A 23544-nucleotide genomic window follows, 5' to 3' on the forward strand; every position below is an offset into this window, starting at 1 on the left:
AGTGATTTTGGGAGGGTTGTACTTCATGGGGTGTAGTTGATTTTGCACAATAATGCAGGGCTTTTTTTCTAGTTGTTCTGGTTCCTGAAAAATTGATACTACTTTAATCAGACTTAAAAATCCAATAATCAATCCTTAGACCTTTTTAACTACTGTTGTAATGTTCTTTTTTCCTGGATATTATAAATACGTTTACTACCCAGCAAAGGCTTAGTTAAAATCGGTCTCTGTTGTAAGACAGGGTAACCAGTGCTTACCTGTTATTTGGGTTGGAATGAATAAATGGCATGAAAAATAACAATTTAGTTACAACTAGGAACTTGCTGAAAATAGCATAATTGAAGAGGAAAAAGAGCTACGTATGAAGGAGCAGAACCTTTTGATTTGCTATTTTAAAAATATGTACGTTGTTTCTGACAATTTCCTGAGTTCAGTTTTTATCCCTTTGATTATTATTTTTTTTACTGTGTTCACTTTTTATTGAGAAAGAGTCCTATTACCTTTTTTTATTGTTTTTTTTTGGGTTGTGTTTTTTTGTTTGTTTGTTCTTTAATTGTACCACAAAGCACTATGCCATATCTCATTCAGTGCACTCGGAACTGTGATACCATGTAAGGCTTATCCTGTAGTGAATTCTAAATCTGGCGACATTTACAACCTGATTTATTTATCACATACTGCCATTAGAGATTCTCAGGTGTTGTATAGTTTTTCTTAAGTATTTTCTCTTGCCTATTTTTGCTTACAGGTTTTTGGTGCACTAGCATCTGAACCATTTAAAGTGAGTGATGGCTTTTATGGCACTGGGGAGACCTTTATGTTCACTTTTTCTCCAGATTTTGAGGTAAGTAGTAATAACTCTGTATGTTGGCTCCCCCCCCCCCCCCCCCCCCATTATGCATTAACTTAAAATACTTAGTGAAAAAATCTAACAGTAAATAATCTGAAAAATTCTAGGAGTTGGCCACAAAAATGTCATCATACTGTTTTTTCCACAGTAGTGGACATAAGTGCACAGCAAATCAGTAGTGTTTGCATAGTGAAAAACTTAATCAACCTGACTGTTTCATTGTACTGAAAATTTTTCTACACTTCTAAATTCTGCCAGATGTCTGATGGAAAATACACAAACTACATACTTTCAAGGGACATATCATCTGACCTTAGTGTATTTTCTTGGTATTCTTCATTGTGTAGAAGTTTTAGTACTCTAAGACCACCTATTTTGGAATGGTCTTATTTTAAATAGTATAAAATGTAAGAGAATCTTTGTCTGCATATATCTATACCCTGAATTTCCTGTGTAAACTTGATAACTTCATTAAATCTGCCTGTAGCCACCCATAGTTTGTCTTTACTGATGCTCCCTTTCGCCCAAACAAAAAGTTCAGATATTTTAACTTGCTAGTCTCTTTTGTTCTTTTTTTTTTCTCATTAGGTTTTCAAATGGACAGGAGACAACATGTTCTTTATTAAAGGAGACATGGACTCCCTTGCTTTTGGTGGAGGAGGGTAAGTTGTTATTTCTTTTTGTCATTAGAGTCTGTTAAAAATGTGTACGTTTGCACACATTTGAAAAGAGAATTTGGAATTGAATGCATTTTGATAGCTCAGGACTCAACAGTTACCAGCCAAACAAAGAATTAGTATGTCAGATATTTAGCTTGCCATGGTGAGGAAACTCTTTTGTCTTCAGTATAGCGTGGCATCAAGTTTCAGCCCTGCAAGGTTATGGTGCCTTGCATGCTCTGCTTGCGCATGTGTCTTGGTGTATTCAGAATGGACACAAGATATTATGATAAATGTGAAAAAATTAGACAGTAGATAAATGTGAAAATTATGTGTGACTAGAAGAGGCTTGAATTGAAACTGTACCATCCCAAGACATGCCACTGTCTTCAGGAGCTATATGTTGCCTCCCCCCTCTTTTTTTCCTCCATGCAAGTCCATAAGCTTCTGGGATGTTTCCTTTATTCTTTATCAGCATTTTCCTCGCATATGAGTACTGCTATGCCTTTTTCTTAGTACAAATGGAAGGGTCTGAAAATGAGGAATTCTGGTTAGCTTTTTATTTCAGAATAACTGAAAAAGGAATATTCTCAAATTAATAATAAATAGTTTAAAAAAAAAATCTTTGCTGCTTCAAATTTATCAACAGCTATGAGTTACTTGTGTTGAAAAAGAATTCTATAATTTCTCCTCATTCCTGAATTCTGAATGTGTTTAATACTTGCTCCCTCAGTCTTTTGCTTTAACGCATTGTCTGTCTTGCAGAGGGGAGTTTGCTCTTTGGCTCGATGGTGATCTGTACCATGGAAGAAGTCATTCATGTAAAACATTTGGGAATCATACACTTTCTAAGCAAGAAGACTTCACTATTCAAGACATAGAAATATGGGCTTTTGAATGAGTATTTAATTATTTCTACAGGGTATTGTCCCAAACCTGACATGAATCAGTGCAGCTCAAAAATCCCTAGGAGCAATATAATGCACCGTTTCACCTTTCTGACTTTTTTGTAAGTTTTCAGCGTGGCCATCTCATTATTATTTTTAAATAGCAGACTTTTTTTCATGCTCTCACATCTGTAATATACTGTCCTACTTTTTCTAAGCTGTAGGCACTCTTACGAAATATAGACCGTGTGGACTAAAAATTAACGTTAGTTACTTGGAGCCTTACAGCCTACAAAATTTTCTTATCCTTTTTACAGTTGCCTCCCAGGTTTCCCACACACACCTTTCTGCAATCCTGCTAGGGGGCTGCTTCACTGAATATAGGTTATTATTTTTGTATTCAAATTATGTCTATGAATGAAGTTGCCCTCTGTGAACCTGTATAAGAAGAAAGCTGCGTGTGGGTATTTGGCAGCAGTACTGTAGAAATTGGTCCGGACCAATGATGGGTTAATTCATATGGTGCCACAAAGAGATGAGAAGCCTAGCATTCCTTCTTAGCGCATACCAGTACACACATGGTGAAGTTAGAAGATATCCAAAGTCAACAGTGCCACTTGTCTTGTTTATTGTTCATGTTTAGAAAAAAGTCAGTTTATACATGTTCTAGCTGCATGCTGATTGTATTAATGAGTGTTTTGCACATGCTGTTAATGATCTGCAGGTTTGGGACAAAGACTGACAATATTGAGCTACGTGGCAAGGACTTATAAAATATTAAGGGAATGTAAGAATATGATAGTTCCACAAAGCAAAAAGGCTAAAGCAAGCAAAACTCGGTGAACAATTTGTAGCTATAGTAGGGCATTAAAAGTACAGAAACAGATGCATCTTTCTTCAACATAAAGTGTCAGATATATACTGTTATACTGTTGTAGCCGTGTAGCACATCAACTCCAAGAATATAGCTTATTCCTGTCCAAAGAAAAAATAGTTGTGATGTTTTTGAGTGGGTCTATGTTGTAAATTTACAGTTAGCACCAGCTCTGATTAAAACGAGATAATGTACTATAGGTAGACAATATTGTAATTCCGTAGACTCGTGGAATATGCAAACTTACTGTCATGTGACCTCAAAAAAAAAAATGACAGGCTAGAATACAGTTCCAGTAGCTCTTGTCCACTTTTGTAGGAAAATTGATAAGCCATTGTGGCAATAACAGCTCAACAAAACTGTTTGTTTCAAAGCTTTTATTCTATGTTCTGCAAAAACAAAACAAACAAACAAAAGAAAACAAAAAAAAATTGCTGTTAAGTGTGACAGTGACTGACTTTGTGCTGAAATTTCAGCTATTTCAGATGAACATTGTATATTATCTTGTAAATTAATGTTTAAAGTAGTTTTGTTATTATAGAAAAGTGTTGATTGACGGGTTGCTTATAGCACTTTAAATTATTCTAGAAATGGAATAAAAGCCAAATGGGTTGGCTTAAGTAGATGTAGTTGTATATTATTTCAAAATATTTACATCTCTGGAAAGTTTTAAAAACTTATTTGAAGACAGTTTACTGCTATGGTAATGAGAAAGGGCAGATGTTTCATCTATAATATGCTAATGCTCAATATGAATAGGAATACAGGGCTTTGTTTCCTGTCTCTATGTATAGCTCTTTATCCTTATTAGAACTTAGTACAATGTGTAGACTAAATGTTTACAAAATAAGGAACTGTAAATAAATTGAAATGGCTTTTCTCCCCTTTGGTCTTCCACAGCAGTATTATTGTCTTTGTGGAGTTAAGACTGATTATTACAACAACAACAACAACAAACAAAAATCCTGTAATGGATTTTAAGTACTATAAGGTCACAGTGATGTATAGCAAATAAATCTAAATATATGTAAAAATAAACTTGAGTTGGAGTTTATTTAGAAGCTGGAGTTTACTTAGAAGCACAGATGCGGATTATTGCTGTTCATGTAATAACTTTACTGAATGTATAGGATGCATTTGCTCATCCTTTTGGGGATTTTTGGGTTTTGAAAACCCAATGGGAAGTGGCGAGAGTGAAATACGCAGTCCTTAGCCGTTTTCAAGGTGGGTGGGGGGAAGGCATCTCAGATTATCTTTGCTGACAAAACCCATTAATTCAAGTGCTTAGTCTCTATACCAAGCTCATATTGGAAATAAAGCCTATTTTAGACTTTAAATGCTCCTGTGAAGAAATTTCATAAAGAAATACACTTTGAAGAATTTTATAAAAGCACAGAAAATCTTCAGTAGCTGAATGTCTCTGAGTATTGGGCCAATCTTGGAAAGGCACATGGGGAAAAACAAGTGGAAATCAAGAACAATGTAGTAAGCAGTACAGTAGCAATCACGCTTTTGTATACATTCTAAATTAGTTAGGAATAAAAAGACATTTGATTTAAAGTATAAGCGACTGGGGTAGCACTTGGTGGTGTGCCTAGCTGTGTATAGGATCTATGGAGAGCAATGCATGTCTATTAATGAAAGACCATGAATTTTGTTAACCAACGGTGTAGTTAACTTCTGTATGACACACATAAAAGACTGTGTAGATGAGATCAAAGGCACTGTCTTGATGTACCTCCTGCCTTCGGTTCAACCTCCTGCCTTCAATACAATGTGACTTTTCTGCAGTATAATTCCTTTCCATCTTTGCTGATGATGTTTGCGTCTATGATTGTAAAGAGTTGAGGTTTGACATATGCCGAAAGCTTTGAGCTACATTTTGAAAGAGTTCAGTGCCAGAAGACTGTGTCTTGGCGTACAGTACTCGGATGTATTCATTGACTAACTTGATGTTTTGCTCGGATGCCTGGAATTCTTACCACATCATCTTTCAGCTCTAAATCCTATTTATGTTAGTGACTGCTTTTGTGTAATCTGCAAAAGAACGTGATTTCTCACATGTGGCTTTTGCTTGCATCCTTCTGCTCACCTATATATATACTACATTAGATTTATTTTATTTTTGTATGAGTTAGCACGTCGGCATAAAATCCAGTCTTTGAAGAGGAGTGAAAACACTTGCTACTCACTCAGTTTCAAATTAAAAAAAATATCAGTCTTGATTTGGATACTTCCCAGTATTCCTCATTCAGGACTTGAATCTTAAATCTCACTTTTATGCTCTTCCTTGGTAAATTAACACATCATCAGGGTGTTTTACTGTTGTCACAGCAATAGGGAACTCTGAGGGAATGAACCTCTACTCTTTCTGCCCTTAAGAGTATGGGCGACTGCGACATGAAACAGAGCTGCACTGACGTACTGGAGCAGATAGTCCGGCTGAGTGAATGGTGTATACTTATTTCTACCATAGTATGTACAGACCACAGTGGTCCTGCTGGCTGTCCCACTGCAGTATCGCCCATCTCAGGTCTGTTTAAGCTCTGCTTTCTGCTGCCCTGCTTATCTGACAAGCTTTGTAATCCTCGTTGAGTTTCTGTTGTAGTAGTTACGCTGCTAGTAGTACACTGCTGTTGAACACTAAACCACTTCTCAGTGTGCCCTGGGGTGGCAGGACTGACTTCAGTTGAGATGTTGGGGTGGCGCAGTGCGTACGCAGCGGCTGAAGTAGCTCTGGCAACAGGAATTGCCAGTATTTGTTCTGTGATCAGTGACAATTGAACATTTCACCACAAATGTTATACTTTCCCCTACAGCTAATTTTATTTCAGTAGCCTTCCCTTTTTTCTAAAAAATGAGCTGTAATACTGAACCCTGGCTGTGCAGAAACGATTTAAAGAAGAAATCACTGCCATGGAGGAGGGAGATGATTTCCAGTGGGTGGGATATGCATCCGGTGAACCATCCGCGCGCTTCAAGCCACTGCAGCAACTGTGCTAAGACTTGAAAAAATAGAAAGGTGTGAAAGTCAAATTTATTTCTTCTCACATAAATGCCATGCTGTCATTTAATCATGAAAGGTAGATTAGAATACAGAAAACAGACCTCACAGTTCCTACTAAAGAAGACAAGTTTTTCAATACTGAGGAAGGAGCTCTGCTTTCTTAGCAAACTACACAACCCTTGCAAGAGCAACACAAGCCTCAAACAGGAAAATGAGGGAAATGTTACTTGTCAGAAGGAAATCTGTTTCAAATAAAACATTTTGGGGGTGAATAGTATTTAAGTATTTAAGAAAATAATGTGCTAAGCTACCGTGACAGTAACTGAGAGTTGCTTACTCTTCAGCTGAAAAGTTAAGGTGTTTATTTTTGAAGCAAGTCAGAAGAAGGAAAGCAGGCCTTAAATAATATCTACGAAGACTGCTTTAATCAAGCCGTTTCTGAGCTTTATCGTCTTACTACTTTAGTAAGTTGGATATTTAAATTTGGCAGAGGTCAGACTAGTTTCACAGGAGTCCAACAGTTGCACTATAGTAGGAGAATTAGACTGTGTAATTTACGGAGTATTTTTGTTCAGTTTTTTAATTATTTCAGATTTATTTTCTCCACCTACTTTGCATGGATAAACTTGTCACATATTTATGTAAAAAAAAGTTATAGGTCAATTGACTTATGTGAAACGCTTCCATGCATCATAAATTATGTGAGTATTTAATATTTCTCTTGCACAAAAACTGTGAATACTTTTCACACTTTCAGAAAGCTCTGCATGGTACTACTGACTCAAAGGTAAATGATGGAGGACAGTATGAGACAAATCATTAGTCATATCACATGCATGGTTTTCTTATCCATTTTGAGTGGAAAAATGGAAAAAGTTGGGGGGGTTGTTGGGTAAAGTTTAGAACATTGCATTAGGATGACTACGAGGAAGGCTTAAGAAGTTATCCACTGTGAGCTGTAAATTTATGATGTATATTAGTGATTACATTGTTACATGGCAAATCTAAGGTTTTAAAGCCAAGGAGAGATTTGAAGAGGGCTTGTGAGCTTTAAGGCTAGTCTTTTTTTCCCCTCAAATGTCAGTTGAGCTGATGTTACCATTACATATAATCTTGTATTTATTCTATGGTAAGTATAAATTGGATATTCCAATATGCAAAAAGACATCAGCTAAAAGAAATGCTGAGTTTCAAGAAGCAGAGTGCCACTGGTCCGTCCTGTCGCTGAATGTGTTTAAATCAAAGTCACAGAAGTTCAGTTCTTTCTGCTACATTCCATAAGGGAGAATAAAGGAAGGTTCCCCATCTCCTCGTTCACTTTACAGTTCAGTGGAGGATTTTGCCTTGCAGCTTAGGCCTGTCCTTGTCTCTCTTGCCCCCAGTATTAGCATATGCTTTATATGAAACTGTTAACGCGTAGGCTTGTCCACAATGGTGGGCATACAGGTGCCTGCAGAAAAGTCAAAAGTCAATAATATGTTACTCACAAATGCTTAAGTGGATGAAACTTTTATGAATCTCAGCATTCATACAACATACACAAGTCTGTGGGGTCGGATGGGATCCACGCGAGGGTACTGAGGAAGCTGGCATGAGTACTCACCAAGCCACTTTCCACCATTTATCAGCAGTCCTGGCAAACTGGGGAGGTCCCAGTTGAGTGGAGGTTAGCAAATGTGACATGCATCCACAAGAAGGGCTGGAAGGGGGATCCAGGGAACTACAGGCCTGTCAGTCTGACCTCGGTGCCGGGGAACGTCACGGAACAGATCATTCCGAGTGCCATTATGCAGAACATAAAGGACAACCAGAAGATCAGGCAGATCAGGCCCAGTCGGCATAGGTTCACAAAAGGCAGGTGTGCTTGACTAACTTGATCTTTTACAAGGTGACCCGCTTAGTGGATGAGGGAAAGGCTGTGGGTGTTGTTTATGTGGACTTTAGTAAAGCTTTTGATAGAGTTTCCCACAGCATTCTCCTGGAGAAACTGGCTGCCCGTGGCTCAGACAGGAGTACTCATCACTAGGTAAAAAATTCTCTTGAGGGCCAGGCCCAAAGGGTTGTGGTGAATGGAGATAAATCCAGTTGGCGGCTGGTTACAAGTGGTGTTCCCCAGGGCTCAATATTGGGCCGGTTCTGTTTATGCCAATGATCTGGATGAGGGGATCAAGTGCACCCTCAGTAAGTTTGCAGATGACACCAAGTTGTGTGGGAGTATTGATCTGCGTATGGGTAGGAATGTCTTCCAACCTAGACAATTCTATGATTAGCTTAGGTGCAGATACGCCTGCATTTCAGATATTAAGACTGGCTCAGGAGCAATTTTTTCCTCCAAAGTAAATTCTTAACTTGCCCTGATTAATCTGGAGGAAGGTGATTACATCTGAGAATGCCAGCAGTTTATTCAGTGCTAGTCGGGTGTCCGCCTACCTGCATCATATGGGGCAAGAGCAGTAAAATGCTAGAGCTAAATCTGCTCGTGATCCGGTCAGCCCAGCCTTTTTTTGTCAGTAGGCATGCAACGGGGCAGAGACGGCTCGCATGAATGAAAACCGTTGGCAACAATTGCTTCCTTCCTCTTGTATAATGATTTCTTCATTCCAAGCAGCGCTCAGCAGGTAGAAGACAGTAGAAGAGGCACTCCAACTTCATGTTCCTATTGAACAGGTAGGAAGAAGTAGCAAAACTCTGCAGTTTCTACAGGCTAATTTGTTGGCTCAAGGCCTAAGCCAGGAAGGGTTTTTTCATTCCTACTTCAGCAGTACATGCCTAGTTCTTTTCCAGATGTTTCCCTGAAGGTGAAGTAGTAGATGGCATGGACTTCATATCAAAGCACAAGTTCTTATTACATGTTCTAAACATGCTGAAATGCACCTCATGGTGGTATACTGCGGTTTGAGTGTTTCAGTACAAAAATCTATCGCTGCTGCTGTCTCAGGTCACTGAATGAAAGTAGCTGTGTATGATTTCTCATAAAATGGTGAGGTGCTCTTGGGCTTTGTCACACAAGAACATAACACTTGAGAAAGAAAATCTCTGGTGAACTCTGCCGTGTTGTCTTGTGGTAGGATGAGAGTTCCCATGAGCAGAAATACGTAATTCATTTAATATTCGTGTGCCTTTAGTATGTGTTCTTTGTGCAGGTATTTTGTATGACAACTGTTTCATTTCCAGGTACTGTGAAATCTTGTTCTGGTGCTTTGGACAAGGAAGGAAGCTTTCCCAGGGAAATATTTTAACTGCCTGTGAACAGGAGAAAGTACTTATATGTTTTACTTCACAGAATATGCACACATATTTATTCTCTAATGTGTGGGAGAAATAAACCAAAAAATAACCAGTTAAGGGTTTTATTTATAGTTCATGTATTCCTTTGACAATGAAATTTCCTCAAGACAATTTAGACAGCTGTAAAAGTCATTATATAAAGATGTAAAGAATAAGGTATATATATATATATACAGGTACATATTCTGATATTTAAGTATTACACTTAGAGGTCAGTTTTGCAGATCAACTCGAGTAGTCTGAGGGATCTCAAGAAAATGTTAAGTAAGTTCCACTAAATCCATCTCGTTTTTTTCTTCCTTAGGTTCACAACATATAACTGTGCGTAAAATATTAATAATTTACATGTCATAATAATCAGTTCTTGTAAATATTATAATTTATATTTTTATATATATATAATAAATATTATAAAATATTTGATTTAAGTGTTCATTGGAGCCTCAAACTGGAGTACTTGCACTCATAATAAGACAGCAATACTTGTTTTATCCCAGAGACAGGTTCATACACCTTTTCTTCTGTAAGAAGATATTTGCTCTTTCAGTTTGAAAGAATCTTATGGGGACTAAACCCGTTTCTTTTTCGTTATGCAATTTACTTGCCCAGGCATCTTACTCTGAAACCAATGCTTTTCACATGGAACGCATTTTTACCGGGATAGCTATTTTTTACAGTAGTAGTTTAGAGAAACAGGGATCTATATAATCTAGTGAGCATTATAGACCTTACAGAGGTCTCAGATTTGCACATTAATACAAACACGGTTTTAAGACCTAGAAGTATTAGTTCATTAGTATTTACTCCTCTTCAGCATCACACCTGGATTGAAGTAGATCGTTTCAACGATATCAGAATGCTTCAAACAGCAAATGCTGTAAAATTAGGCCAGTGTTTTTGTGTAACGTGAAACACCGTTTTCCTTAAAGTTAGTTGATTTATGAACACTGTTTCTGTATATTTTTTCACGGAGGTACACAGGGGAAGATGCTGATTGTAGCCACTTTTTAACTATACACAATAGTACAGGCACCTGACTAGTTTTTATATGTTACATTATTTTCCCCTCAACTTATAAGAACCATATTTACATAGATAAACAGATGATACATTGCACACCCTTGTATAGGAGGTATTTTCTATGTGGATATCTATTCACAACACTTTTGTGCATTACATTCTATTGGGTGTTTTCTCTCCAACATCCATAACTCTAAATATGAAACTATCTAATAAATTAGTTATATAAATACATTCAATAAAAAAACCTCATTTATAAAAAGAAGGGTTTTGTCTCAGTTTGTACATGATATGTAAAAGAAAGTTGTATCAATAGTTGCCACAAGATAATACTGCAGTAGTATTTGCATATCCTGTTTGTAAAAGAAACAAATGTGGTATCCTTGATTCTGTGTGCAAATAAAACTATTTTTACATGCATTTAAATAAATGAATTAGGAAATATGCACACAGGATCACTTTCACAGGTCAAAAACTTGGTCTGAGTTTATGTTGTCAGTCACCTTCTGATCTGGCCTGGTTTGGATTCCTGATATCCCAGTTTAAATAGTTGAGAAGATCTTGGCTGTAAGAACAAGTTAAAATTGGAATTCATTTGTAACTACTTATATTGCTATGGGTTTTTATAGTCAGCTGCTTGTATTCAGTATAGATTTTTCTCTTTATTTTTCATGTGGTAATTATTTGAAGTGTCCTGCAAGCCCTCCAGGTACAGAGAAAAATCCGTTTGTATGCTTACGTTATCGTGCAGTGGTTATAAAATACATATTCAGAAGAAAGCTCAATGTCTTTTCTGTGTGGGTGAACGGGGACAACCTTGCATTCAAAATGTGCAAACGCTAATAGCAAGGGAGATGTGGAGAAAGATTTTCCAAAAGAGTTAATCTTGTTGTAGCATGCCTATTTTAATAAAGTAATTATGACATTATCATCCCTTCCTTGCCACAACATTTCTCCCTCGAAGTCCACCAGCCCATGTTTCCTGGCTCTCATGAGAATCCCAACAACCTTATCTGAAATACGAACGTATCTCTCGAAGAGTTCTCCAAAAGTGACTTGGATCTTGCCGTCGGGCCGTGGCTTAGCCATTGATTCAATGATGAAGCACATGTCTCTAATCTCCCGGTGGATGTGGGCCTCGGCTCTCTTGGCTCTTTCAGCAGTTTTGGTTCCTTCCTTTGGACGACCATAGCCTTCATCTCCTTTGTGCAGGCGTGTGGACATGGCCAGCTCATGGTCAAATTCCTCGCTGAAGGGATTCAGCTTCTGTGTTATGATGTGGTGGTCGGCCCATTCTTGCCACCTGTCCTTCAGGCTGTTAACGGGGCTGTATTTCCTGTGGGCTTTGGCGCTGGCTTCTTCGCTGAACCTGCTTGTGCTGCAAGAAACAAAAAAGGGCGTTTGAGCTTTGCATTTCGTTGTTGAATTACACAGTTTTATTACTAATTTCTTCTATTAACTTCGTTACCATGTTTTTCCAGACGAGCTGCTCACCACCAGGTGGCATGAGTTCACTACTTCTAAATTAGTTCTTTGGGGGCTTTTAGTCCATGTTCCAGTTTGCGCTCAAAAGCAAATTTGCTGATCACTGCTTAATCTCATCTACATTACTACCCTCCAGCCTGGATTTGAGACTATTTTGCCTAACTTTTGCTCAGAATGACTTAATGCTGTCAGGGGTAGAAATGGGATGTTGCTGATTACCTGCACTTTCTGTGCCTTTGGCAGTCACGCGGATCCCCATTTCTAGAGCCTGAAATCTGCCTGCCCTGATGTTATAGATGACAGTAGCTGTTAAGTGTAGGGACTGGGTCCTCAGCTATTCTTGACTGAAAAACAGAAGGTAGTGTCTATAAAAATCTGTCCCCTGAAATAGATGTTGATGTTTAAAAATCTAATGGAGTGCGGTAGCTCTGCCTATGCTCGTGTGTCTGGAGTGTGGTTCTAAACAAGTACTGAAGTCCAAAACTCACATTCCCACTGGCAGGGTACAAGCCTGAAAGAAATTTGGGGCTACTGAGATTTTTGTCAAGGTCAAAGGAATGAGGAAAGATATTCAGAGGTCTTATTGACTGTTTTTGTGTGTGTGCGTGTCTGCATAGCAACATCATATTGCTGGATGACTCCAGGCAGACAAATTGTTGATCCTCTTTCCTCTAGTGGCCAATCTCACGCATTGTGGGGGAGCTATAGATAGCCTGAGCTGGTCTTTGTGCTAGCCACATCCTGTCATTGTGTCTGTACAGAGCTCGTCTGGGGAGTGTGTTGTGCTGTGGCTGTGCCAAAGTAATTTGTTTTCTAATATTTTTATTCCCCAGAAGGCTGCTCTGAAACCTCCCCAGTAATGTCAGCTGAATATTAACAGTAACACCAGAGAACCAAAATACAGTTAGTAAAACAGTGCAGAGGACTGCAAATCTGCAGGAAAATTTTGTTTCCCTGCTCTTTGGGCATTGCATTGTTTTCAAAAGAGAGAATAGGAATGGTGGAGATGTCCCCAGTTCAGGTCTGCGCACCAGAAGGATGCCAGTACTGGGTAGCATTCTAGTGTTAGAGCAAGAACTGCAGACACTTAGTGCTGGGGGCAGAAGAAGGAGTAAGAGAGCAGGACCATTCTTTTAGCTGTGGAGTTGTCATTAGCTTGGCTTAGCTGTATTGAGAAACTGTATTTAAAAAGCTCCAAAATACTCTTCCCCATCTCAATATGGTGAAAAGCATCAGAAGAATTGAGCCAAATAAATGCGCCTTTCTTGTCTGGTGTGACTGCAGAGCATCCTGAGAGTAGGCAGTCTGTATGTACCTGTGGTTTTGTGCAATTAAATGATTAACAGTTAGGTGTTGGCAGGAAAGCATTAAAATAATCAGTGGGGTAAAGCTCGGCAATTTTGTTTCCCAACGATAAACCAGATCCTCCGGTATATGAGCTGTTGTCGTACGGAGAAAGGGAAAGCTGTGATCCCTTGCCCCAAATTGTGGCTTTATTGCCCAGAGGAACTGTGGGCACAGGGTTTGGGTATGCAAAGCAATTTGTCTCCTGAAACTTACAGATCTCCTAAAAGCCACAGAAACCTGAAGCTCAGATTGATTGCTTCTCCAGCTTTTCACGTGGGAGGGTATCAGTGAAGGGCTGGGGGAAATGGATGACGACCCTAAGTGAATCAAAATTGCTTAGAAGAAGTGATACCAACAGTCTGGGTGGAGCTGACAAGCACATCCCATCACGGAGAGCTTATCCCTCAGCCACAGCCAGCTGCTCCCCTTCTCTCCGACGGCCATAACCCCTGAGAAAGGCCCATAGCTTCATTTCCCCAGGTTGAGGGGAAAGAAGGCAGTGAGTGAGATGATAGCATAACTCTAAAGGCTTTGTTACCTCTTTTTATTAAACACCGTAGTAAGTATTCTTTTCCTCCTGAAACCTTTAGTTCTCTTTTCTAGTTGAATACTATTATCACCTTCCTTATTTGAATTGTCTTCTCAGTGGTTGAGCAAAACACCATCTTATCTATCCTTTTGCTCTTACCGTGCCCCACATGGGTTTGGAAAAACCTTACTGTTACTAACGTTTTTTTGTAGCCCATCTTCTAATTCAACTATTTCTGGTGGCCAAAGTGCAATTTTCCCCACTGATTAGCTTAATGACAAGTTAATGCTGTAAAGTGTACACATGCAGAGGGTTTTTTTTTTCATGTTGGTACAGTACGTACACAGTGGATTGCAGATCCAAAATGAAGGTTGTGAGCGTTAACCCACTGTAAGAAGTGCTTTACCTGTAACAATTAAATAAGTTAACCTGTTAATCAGAGCGACCACCCTAAATGCATTCTGAACTTCTAGGAGAACATTGTCCGTGTTCCATGGTCCCTGCAATCCTTCCTGTAGGGGAAGAGTATGGATCCCTTTTTAATATTCTTAGTTTCGTATCACTATTGCACCCTTTTGGCTCCCAAGCAGGAGCAAAGTAGTATTTTCCAGGCCTGTAGGCATTAATGTGACTTTTGCTAAGGAAGCAACCTTATTCCAGTAAATATTGCAGCCAGAAATTATGAAGGTGCTGATGTGAAGAAAAAAACTCCTGGTACTAATGTTTTTTTTCCTGGAATATAGAGAGGAAAATGGGAGATTTGCTTTAATAACCATGTACTTATGGCCTTTTTGAAGAAGATTAAGCCCCACTGACAGGTTCATAAAAGCAGCAGGCTGAAATAATGTATTCTGAGGCTATTTAATAAATTTAAAAAAATATGTAGTTAAAAATTCCAGTCCTGGTAACAGCACTGTAAGTGCAGAAAATGACTTTTGTGTCAGATTTCAGTGGAGAGAGAGCTGTAAGTAACATAGAGGGTATTATTTCAATCATTTGCACCTCAGTAATTATGGCTAATAATTTTTTTTTTCCTAGGTAGCAGCACTAAAATTAGACATATGGGGAAAATATATGTTAAGTCTAACAGAAAGATTGCTATTTTGTTTCTACTATAGCATTTTAAAGTGAGCAATTTGCTTTAATTGAGGTTATGTAGAGATAGTATCTGCTGCAAATGTATCCTCTTTCCCCACTGTATGTGTGAAATCTTTGTTTTGAGGTCCTGACTCCTGTCAAAGGACAGTGCAGGTTGTCTCTCCCAAAAGCAGGGGCCACAAACTTTTAAGGTTGCCGGAGAGCTGTTATCAGTTTGTCTATTAACCCTTTGCTCCTTGTGGGAGGTGCCTGGTCAGCTGTACAGCAAAGCAGCCTTCTAAGCCCCAATCTGAATAGTTAAAATAACCGTGTGTTTTCAGACAGCTGCGCTAAAAAATACCGTATGGTTGAAATCCATTACTATGTTAGTCCTGGGCTGATGTTGGTCGCGGTGAGCAGTCAGTAGTGAGGTATAAAACCCGAGCAGTGGGAATGGCACAGCCAGCCTGCCTGCAGAGGGAGCAAGAAGTCTTTTGGCGTTTTCACCAGTGCTAGTCCCAGTTTTTCATTTCTGAAATGGCGATTAGGATGTGGAATGAACACACTGGCCCTGATCCTCCGATTCCTGCTGCCTTGCTCATCCTTTGCACACAAGCTGATGGGTGGGTGGAAACCCTGCCTTCCCGTCTCAGATTGCCTCCTGCTCGGCTCGCGCTCGCATTGTGGATGCAGAGTAGCAGCAGTGGAGACTCAGGCCCCACCACGGGATGGCTTCTGGTAGACACCACGTCCTGGTGCCAGCCTCTTCCCTCCCTGCAGGCTCGGGCAGACGAGCTCTGCCAGACCCTGCCTTGGTCCAGGTTTCACCTCCAGCTGCCCTCCCTGCCCAGCGAAGCCAGTGGGCAATGCGTCTGCTTGGCTTTGGCTCGGTGCACCATGGCCTCATCGCAATTTCACAGCTAAATGTGAGGTTTTACACCGAAACAGTTCAGGCTCAACCACACCTTCCTTTCTGTTGCCTTTGTTCCAGGAAATTACCAAGTTTGTAAAACAGAGGACCTGAGGAAACAGCGTGTTGTGTCTGTAACAGCTGCCTACAGTTCCCATCTTGCAGCACTGACATATGAATTTTTTAATCTTTTACTGACAAAAGAGTGATGAATTAGTTTGGCATCTGCCCATTGGCAAGTCTGGCCAACACACAACTCTTTGTAGCCATCTTCTGGAAAGGCAATTCTGCTGGAGATCTCTGGGAAAAGGAACCAGAGAATCTCTACCAGCCTTTGCTGTTCCTCTGCTCTTCTGGGAGACTTCCCAAGGACTGCATGGCTATGGCTGAACTCTGCTTGTGTGCTGCCTGGGCTCCAGATTTAATATGCACCTGCTGTTGTGTAGTAATCTTCAAGCATGAGCCTCTTACTGAAAGAAGTATTACTCAAAACTCTGATACTATGAATTTGCTACTTAATTCAAAGTTTTAAGTAGAACCTGTAATAACTCCGTAGGTAAGTAACAGATTCTGCTTCCTTTTTTCTTCACACCATTTACAGGCATAAGGAAGTCTGTACATCAGGAACTTCCACTTTTGCAACATATTCAATGCACTTCCCCCTCCCAGCCCCTTATGATAGTGTACCCAAACAGGGACTTTGAATTTGAAGAACGTAGTGATGATTCAAATGTTCTTTTTTGTCTAATTATTTACAACACATAGCAAGATTCAAATCAATCCTATAGGTGTTGAGGCAAGCTAGATGCTTTCTAATGTATGTTTAGGGTCCCAGCTCCCATGAAAATTTCCATTCTTTGACTTGATGAATTCCAAATCCATAGAAAGCTTCCAAAGAGAAGCGGTGAACCCAGCTTTTGTTAAGATGTACTTAAATGTAATTCCTGTAACATCAGTTTTGGCCATTCTCTGCAAATTACTCCCAAGAATATTTACAATTTATACTAAGCAAAATAATGAGTAAGTATTTGGAAATATTATTGCTTTGGACTTAACATTTGCTGAAATAAATTAATAGCTGTGGGCCTTTGGTGAGGTAAAAATTGTTATTCTGAAATATGGACTAAAGTACTAAGAAGTAAGTAGTGATTTTGATGAACCAGCAAATCCAGTGTGAAAATTAAATGTAATTAACATTACCCAAATGTAGCTTCCTGTATCTATTATGTATATAGTAAATAAACCCCAAGGCTATAGTCAGATGTTGTTGACTAACTATTTAAGCACAGAGAGATATGTGAAAGGTTTCCTGGATTTTTTTTTTTTTTTTTTTTTCTTCAAGCGTAATAGTTTCTCTTTGACCATTTTCTACCATTTTTCCCCCCATCTTCTTTATGGAAACCTGTACCTCTCCCAGGGTCTGCTGACTATTTGTGATAATGTAATAAAGATGTTTTACTTACAAAGATGGCACAGGTCGTTTAATCCTCACAGCTGTCACCTCTCGGTCACTGTCGTCTTGCTCGAGTTTGTCCTCTGCCTCCCCATAGCCACTGTCCTCTGCATCCAGGCTGTTGTCATGACACTTCAGCGGCAGTTCTTCCTTAGCCCCCTCTTTGTCCTCTTGTTCCACCTGTTTCCAGCCCTTGGTCAGCTCTGATACCACGTTTGAACACTTTCTCTTTATGGTTGGAGATAATTTCCCACTAAGAATTTTGTCAATAGCACTTGATTCTTCTTTGAGCTTGGTCATCTCTGAGCTACTACCGTTATTCTCGTATCTTTCACTGAGGAGGCTAACATCCCCTCCTCGTTCATAGGCTTTGCTTACAACTGTTTTGGTCACTTCTTTGCTTTTAATGTTGAACTTTTTGAGGGCTTCATCTGATTCCCTTGAATTTTTTTCAGCATCTCTTATTGCCACTGATTCCCTTGCTGAGGATTTTTCGTCATCTTTTCCTTGGTCCCTCTTGACAGATGGAATTGGCCATTTTTTGAAGGATCTTTCTTGTACAGGCTGAGCTGATGAGTCTGCTTGGGGGGGAACCCATCCAGAGGGCTCCTGAGCTTGCTTTATGTGGTGGTCAGATGCCCACTGCTGCCAACCTCGTGCCAGGCTGAAGACTAGGCTGGCCATTCGGATCTTGTGGACAGCCCTTTTCGCAGGAGTAGTGCTCGTCTTCTCTTCAGTAGCCATGTCGCTGTCTGCTGCCATCCTGGCTCTTCCTCTTCTTATGCTAAGCACCTTCTGAATGAACTTCCTGAAGTGAATGATGTCCCGCGAAGAGAGCTACAGAGATTTAAATAGAAGCAGGAGCAGTTTGTGCCCATGGAAAATATGTGAAACACTTCTCACAAAGATATAGTATCCTCACTGTTACAGAGGTCTTTTTTTAAAACACGGGGTTGCATTTCATCACAGCAGATGAATGATGCATGATGTAAAGAGGGTGACACAGACCTGCACTGGTAATAGTGGGAAATTAGCAGCTCCTTTCGTCCTCCTTGCCTGGGACTGCTCTGTTCTCAATTTGTTGGCAAGGGTCTTGTTCTTCTGGAAGTGGAGAACTTGGGTTAGGGATACGGAACAGGGTGCCTGAAACTGCTAAATGTGAAGTGCTGTCAGTTGCTGACAACTTTGGCCAGAGCAGAGACCCCTCATCATCACAAGTAAATAGTGGCCCTCGTCATGGAGTGTAAAGCCAGAAGCAGGCTATGAATGAGGAATTTTTAGATGCATTTTTCTAAAAAGATGCTAGGTGATTTCTTCTTATTGCTCATATGTCCAAGGAAATCCAGGTTTGTTAATTTTTTAAAAGGTATTTATATGCTCTGTTCCCAGTCATTATCTATTAATGTCCATCTATTTAGAGTGTACCTTCGGGGGGGTGGGAACACTCCCGTGTCCGGTGTCAGCGCTAAGAAGAAGGGAATCACTATCTCTAGTCCAAGGATTCATATAATAAGTCTGACTCCATCAGATGGATGAATGATCTCCTAGCTTTAGGACTTTGAAAAAATAAAGTATAGCCTGTTTTAATCCCTTACTGTTTTTTCAAGGCAGTTGTATATAAAACTTAGTGTTTACTTGTATGCTATTTACAGAATAATTTTCTTTAGTACATACAGTATATTAAAAAAATCAAATTTCCTAGGAAACTTTGTGATTTCTTTGTTCCAGATGACTTTCTGGAGGGTCTTTGTGTTTGGATTTGTAAACTGTTTAGTGAACTGATCCATTAATTGTTACATAAAAATAAACAGACATTATCTGAGATACAGTCTTGTGGTATCTTGTTTCTTAGTATAATGTTTCCTAAATAGGAGCGGAAAATGGCATTTCTTTTTCCATCCATCATACCTTGCAGCTTACAGGATGACCTGTGGCACTTGCCATGTGGCACTCTGAGGCACACTGAACTTCAAGGAATTCTGTTGGCTTCATTGGTGTTACACCAGAGATAAATATGGACTCTTGGTACCCTGCCTGTTTCTCTTCTCTCTATTAAAGGCTGGGCTGTTTGAAGTAGGTTAGATCATATCCAGCCCTTGTTTAATAATATAAGACTATATCATACCTTTGTCTTCTAGGCAGAATTCCTCATTAATCTGTGGGGTCATTTCCTCTTCAAAACTGATGACATAATGTAAGTTAGTGTTGCTATTTGATATTTACTCATACTTTTATTTTAGAAAGAAATGTGGCACCTCTGTATACTGTACAATCTCAGCTACTACCAACTGCATCATAACAGTGAAATGGCATTGTGAGGTGTACTGAGGCAACTTGATCAAGAAGCAAGTGTTACCAAACATTTATTTTAGTGTCTTTTTAAGGCTCATCAGGAATGGGAGCTTCTTGTGTTTAAAAAGTACACATGTGCCTGCATGCTTGCTCAAAGGGTGGTGCACGTTCCCTAATATACAAGGAAGATGCAAGTAAAAGAAGAGACTAGTGCTCATGAAGAGTATGAGGCTACCTCATTACATCGTTCCCTATGATTTCTTGAGTATAAGGTTGGCCGAGGCTTTAGGAATGAGCTGGAAGCTAAATACAGAGGTAAGGAGTGAGGCCAGGGGGAGAGTCCAGTGAAACGTAAATGAAAAGACCATGGAAGGACAATCATGGGGTGTAAGACCAATAGGGACCCCTGTCCTAAGGTAGGATCAGCTCTACCTGCATCTGGTCAGATTCCTGTTTTACCTGTTCTTAAAGACTACCAGCAGTAGATATTCCCCACTCATTCTGGCTAGGCAATCTATTCCAGGATTAACTGGCTTAAATAAAACCTGTTCTGATGTCTTACCTCCACATCTGTCACAGCACTTTAAGCCTCTATCACTGTTGAGAACAGACAAATCCCACCCTTTCTGAGGCAACCTGTCTGTGCAAGGACTGCTGTATTCCTCCTCAATCTTCTAAATGACCACACTTCTTCCTAACTTTTCTTGTGTTCTGTGATCCCTGATCATGCTCTGGGTTCCCTGCACTAGGTCCACATATTTCTTCAAGTGTGATGCCCAAAATGTGGATCATAGTCTGATTTAAGCTTGCCCATACTGATTAAAAGGAACAGATGTCTTGTACATTGGCTCCTGGTTCATATTCTATTTGTAATCCCCAAAGTTTCCAAAGACTTTTGTGCTAAATGGCTATCTGCGTTCACAGAGCTGGCAGTTTCTTCTTATGCGATCACCTTTGTTGTTATTAAATTGTGTTCTGATTTGTTCAGATGACTTTTTCAATTTCTTGTGAATAATTTGATTTTTAATCCCCGTTCCAGTGTTCTTGCAACTCGATTCATATTTCGTAAGGGTACTGTTTATTCTACTTTTGGAATCACAAGTGAAAATAGCAGGTAAGTATAAAGTAGACCCAGTTAACAAGCACATTCAGTTTGATGGAGAGCTATTGCTCTGGTTTTCCAGGTAATTTTATACTATTCCAATGCATTTTGCATATAAGATCAAAATCAAAAACTTGACCAATATAAAGATATGGCTACTCTTGCCCATCTGTGGGGATTGGACCAAATGACCTCTGGAGGTCCCTACCAACCTCAACCATTCTGTGATTCTGTGATCTTCCAAAGGCTGCTGCTTTCCTGTGAAAAGAATTAAGATTGATCTAATGTAATTTGTCAAATTGAAATTGCTTGTAACTGTCCTTGTTACAAAGGCCTCTGCTAGGTTTATTACCGTAATTACTGTTGAGGTTCTTGGGCACTTTTACTCTCATACTGTCTTTGCAAGTAGTTGTATTGAAATTCGTGGTACTAAAAAAGAATTATATTCCTGAGGAATGTTTGGAAACTACAGCGCATTTCAAATAACTTCTTAATAAAGAGACTCCTTTTTTCTAATGGACTTGACCTTGGTGTACTGGACATAGTCCCACAGACTTAATGCTTACATAATTTAGATAAATGACGACAAAAACTTACAGACTAATGAAAAAACACCAAGATTGCAGATCTAAACTACTATTAAATCCATGTTGTACGACAATATGTTAAACAAATGTTTAGTTTAAATTAGTCACTATTTTAAGCTGAAGTTATAACATCACAGACTTGTCCAAAGTGCTAGTGAAACTTTAATGTAATTATTCTGAGGATAACTAAATTTATGATGCTTAACTTTAGGGTGTACAATGATCATGTCTTGAAAGTGTTGAATAGTGTCTTATTTTATATGGTGATGTTGCCAGCAAGAAGTTAATCACAAGAAAAATATAAATAATGTCTGAGTCATCCAGTCAGATTCATACTTTGAGGGTTGCTTACTTTACATGTTTTACTGCAGTTAGAGTAGAATTTATTACTTCATGGTTTTAAATTTTTATTCTTAGTGGAAGAACAGGCCAAGGCTACGCCTAAATTTCCGTGCCTAATCTCCCTCCTGACACTTCTAAAAGACAATAGCCAGCCCTTAGGGCACGGGTATGTTTTAGGCTGGCTGAGCCTGGACCGCGTTCTCTATGTGTCTTCCACACCGCCCAAGGTATGCTCCAATGCCCAGCAAGGCTTGGTGCGGGTGATTGCCACAGACTTTCAAAAGTCCAAAACCTGTGCTGGAAGTCAGAGTTGAGGGACAATTTATTGCAGAAGGTATATAGGAGTAATAGCGACTGGAGAAAGTGAATAGATGAGCGGGCTTGAAATTTAGGTTGAAAGTTATAACTCTCTTTTTCTTGCCCCTGGCTGTGTACAGTTCTGGGATTTAATCTCTTTGGCATCTTGAGACAAATCTGCTCATGTTCCTAGGATGTTGGTGCTGCTTTTGGATTGCTGCATTTCACTTAATACTTCTGATTTCCTGAATGCAAAGTTATGAAGGACCACCAGAGAGGTTGCCATCGTCAGTGTTAAAAGTCGAGATTTTTTTTTTGTTGTTGTGTGGCTTTTTTTCCCCCCCCCGGATGGATTGTTCTCTGTATAGTTTTTAAAAGTCCTTTTATTTCCTCTTTTATGCTGTGGAATATTATCAGTATCTGAGAGACCAGCTTGTCATTAATTTTTTATTTTTTATATATTTTTTAGTATGCTTAATTTTAAAAGTAGAACTGTATCCTTCATCCATTGCTTTAGCTTTTCAGACATTGATATAAGTTATTCAATGTTTCTTATGCCTTAAACCAAGGAATTTCATTTTCAACCAATTCTAAGTGTATGAAAGATGCTGTCTTCCACCTCAGAGTTAGTGGTGAATAACAAGAACAATCTGTGTTTCATGGTAAAGTATAACCATCTGCCATTATCGATAGGAACCTCAAGACTGAATTTTCTTTTCATCAAGACACTGTTAAAGTACGTTGTGTCAGAACACCATACGTTGCCAGTGACCACAGAAAACCTGGGCAAAGGGTCAGGGTTCTGGGTTTCCTTATTTTTAGAGTTGATGTCAAATATATAACTTCTAACAATAGGAATGAGCAACTGTGTCTCATTCAGTGTGCAGTTTCATGTACAATCCAGGTGACCAAGCTCTAAGAAATGGACCGATCCTGAGCCTTTGGGCTGGTTCCTCTCTCGCCATTAGCAGAAAGCAGCCTACACATCGGTTGGTGCAGTTTCTTGTGTTTGCTTCCGATATGTAGACATAGCGGGTTTTGCTGAAATTCTGTTGTATTGAGGATACTACCCCTGTGTAATTAACAGGGAATCTTGAATCCGCGTTTGATTACATGTCATTTCAGAATTCAACTATATAAGAAATTGAGGCTTATCCATGACCTATCATGACAGCTCTGCTTTGTGAAGAAAATATACCAAACAAACTGCCAAGAAAACCCTGGTCGGAACCAGGGTTGAAAGACTCTTAGTTGCGGAAGGGTAGTGGGGGGAGAGGGAGGACCCACTACCCAGTAGCAGCAGCTATAGCTGATGAATTGTAGAGCATAACACCAGAGCTCCTCTCACTCTGGGTGAGATGGAATTGAATGCAAGCCAGCGAAATAACAGAAAACAGCCCTGTAGAATCTGAACTGGCTGAACACGAGAATTCAGGTCTCTCTGGTAGAGACCTGTCTGTTAGAGCTGAGAGAAACCCAACTCGGGATGCAAAGATGCATCTATATATCATCAAGTTCTATACAAGCCCTGCTACTGA

At 39.5% G+C, this 23544-nt stretch overlaps 2 protein-coding genes across 27 annotated transcripts in view; one reads left to right on the forward strand and one right to left on the reverse strand.

The window, feature by feature from the left end:
• Positions 1-4308, forward strand: part of OXR1 (oxidation resistance 1) — a 295555-nt gene extending 291247 nt beyond the window's left edge. For all 26 annotated transcript variants that reach the window (XM_074577654.1, XM_074577651.1, XM_074577647.1 and 23 more), the window contains 3 exons: positions 749-844; positions 1439-1512; positions 2275-4308. In XM_074577654.1, the coding sequence (XP_074433755.1) occupies positions 749-844; positions 1439-1512; positions 2275-2410 (306 nt within the window). In that variant the 3' untranslated portion in view covers positions 2411-4308. The remainder of the gene's footprint in view (positions 1-748; positions 845-1438; positions 1513-2274) is intronic.
• Positions 4309-10151: 5843 nt separating this feature from the next.
• ABRA (actin binding Rho activating protein) lies at positions 10152-18730 on the reverse strand. Its single transcript, XM_074577676.1, has 2 exons — positions 17397-18730; positions 10152-11963 (listed from the first exon to the last, which is right to left on the reverse strand). Exons 1-2 carry the CDS (start codon positions 18146-18148, stop codon positions 11486-11488), a joined length of 1230 nt encoding a protein of 409 aa, XP_074433777.1. The 5' UTR covers positions 18149-18730; the 3' UTR covers positions 10152-11485.
• Positions 18731-23544: the final 4814 nt, after the last annotated feature.

The sequence above is a fragment of the Larus michahellis genome, chromosome 2 (assembly GCF_964199755.1).
Source record: "Larus michahellis chromosome 2, bLarMic1.1, whole genome shotgun sequence".
In the NCBI taxonomy this organism is placed as follows: domain Eukaryota; kingdom Metazoa; phylum Chordata; class Aves; order Charadriiformes; family Laridae; genus Larus; species Larus michahellis.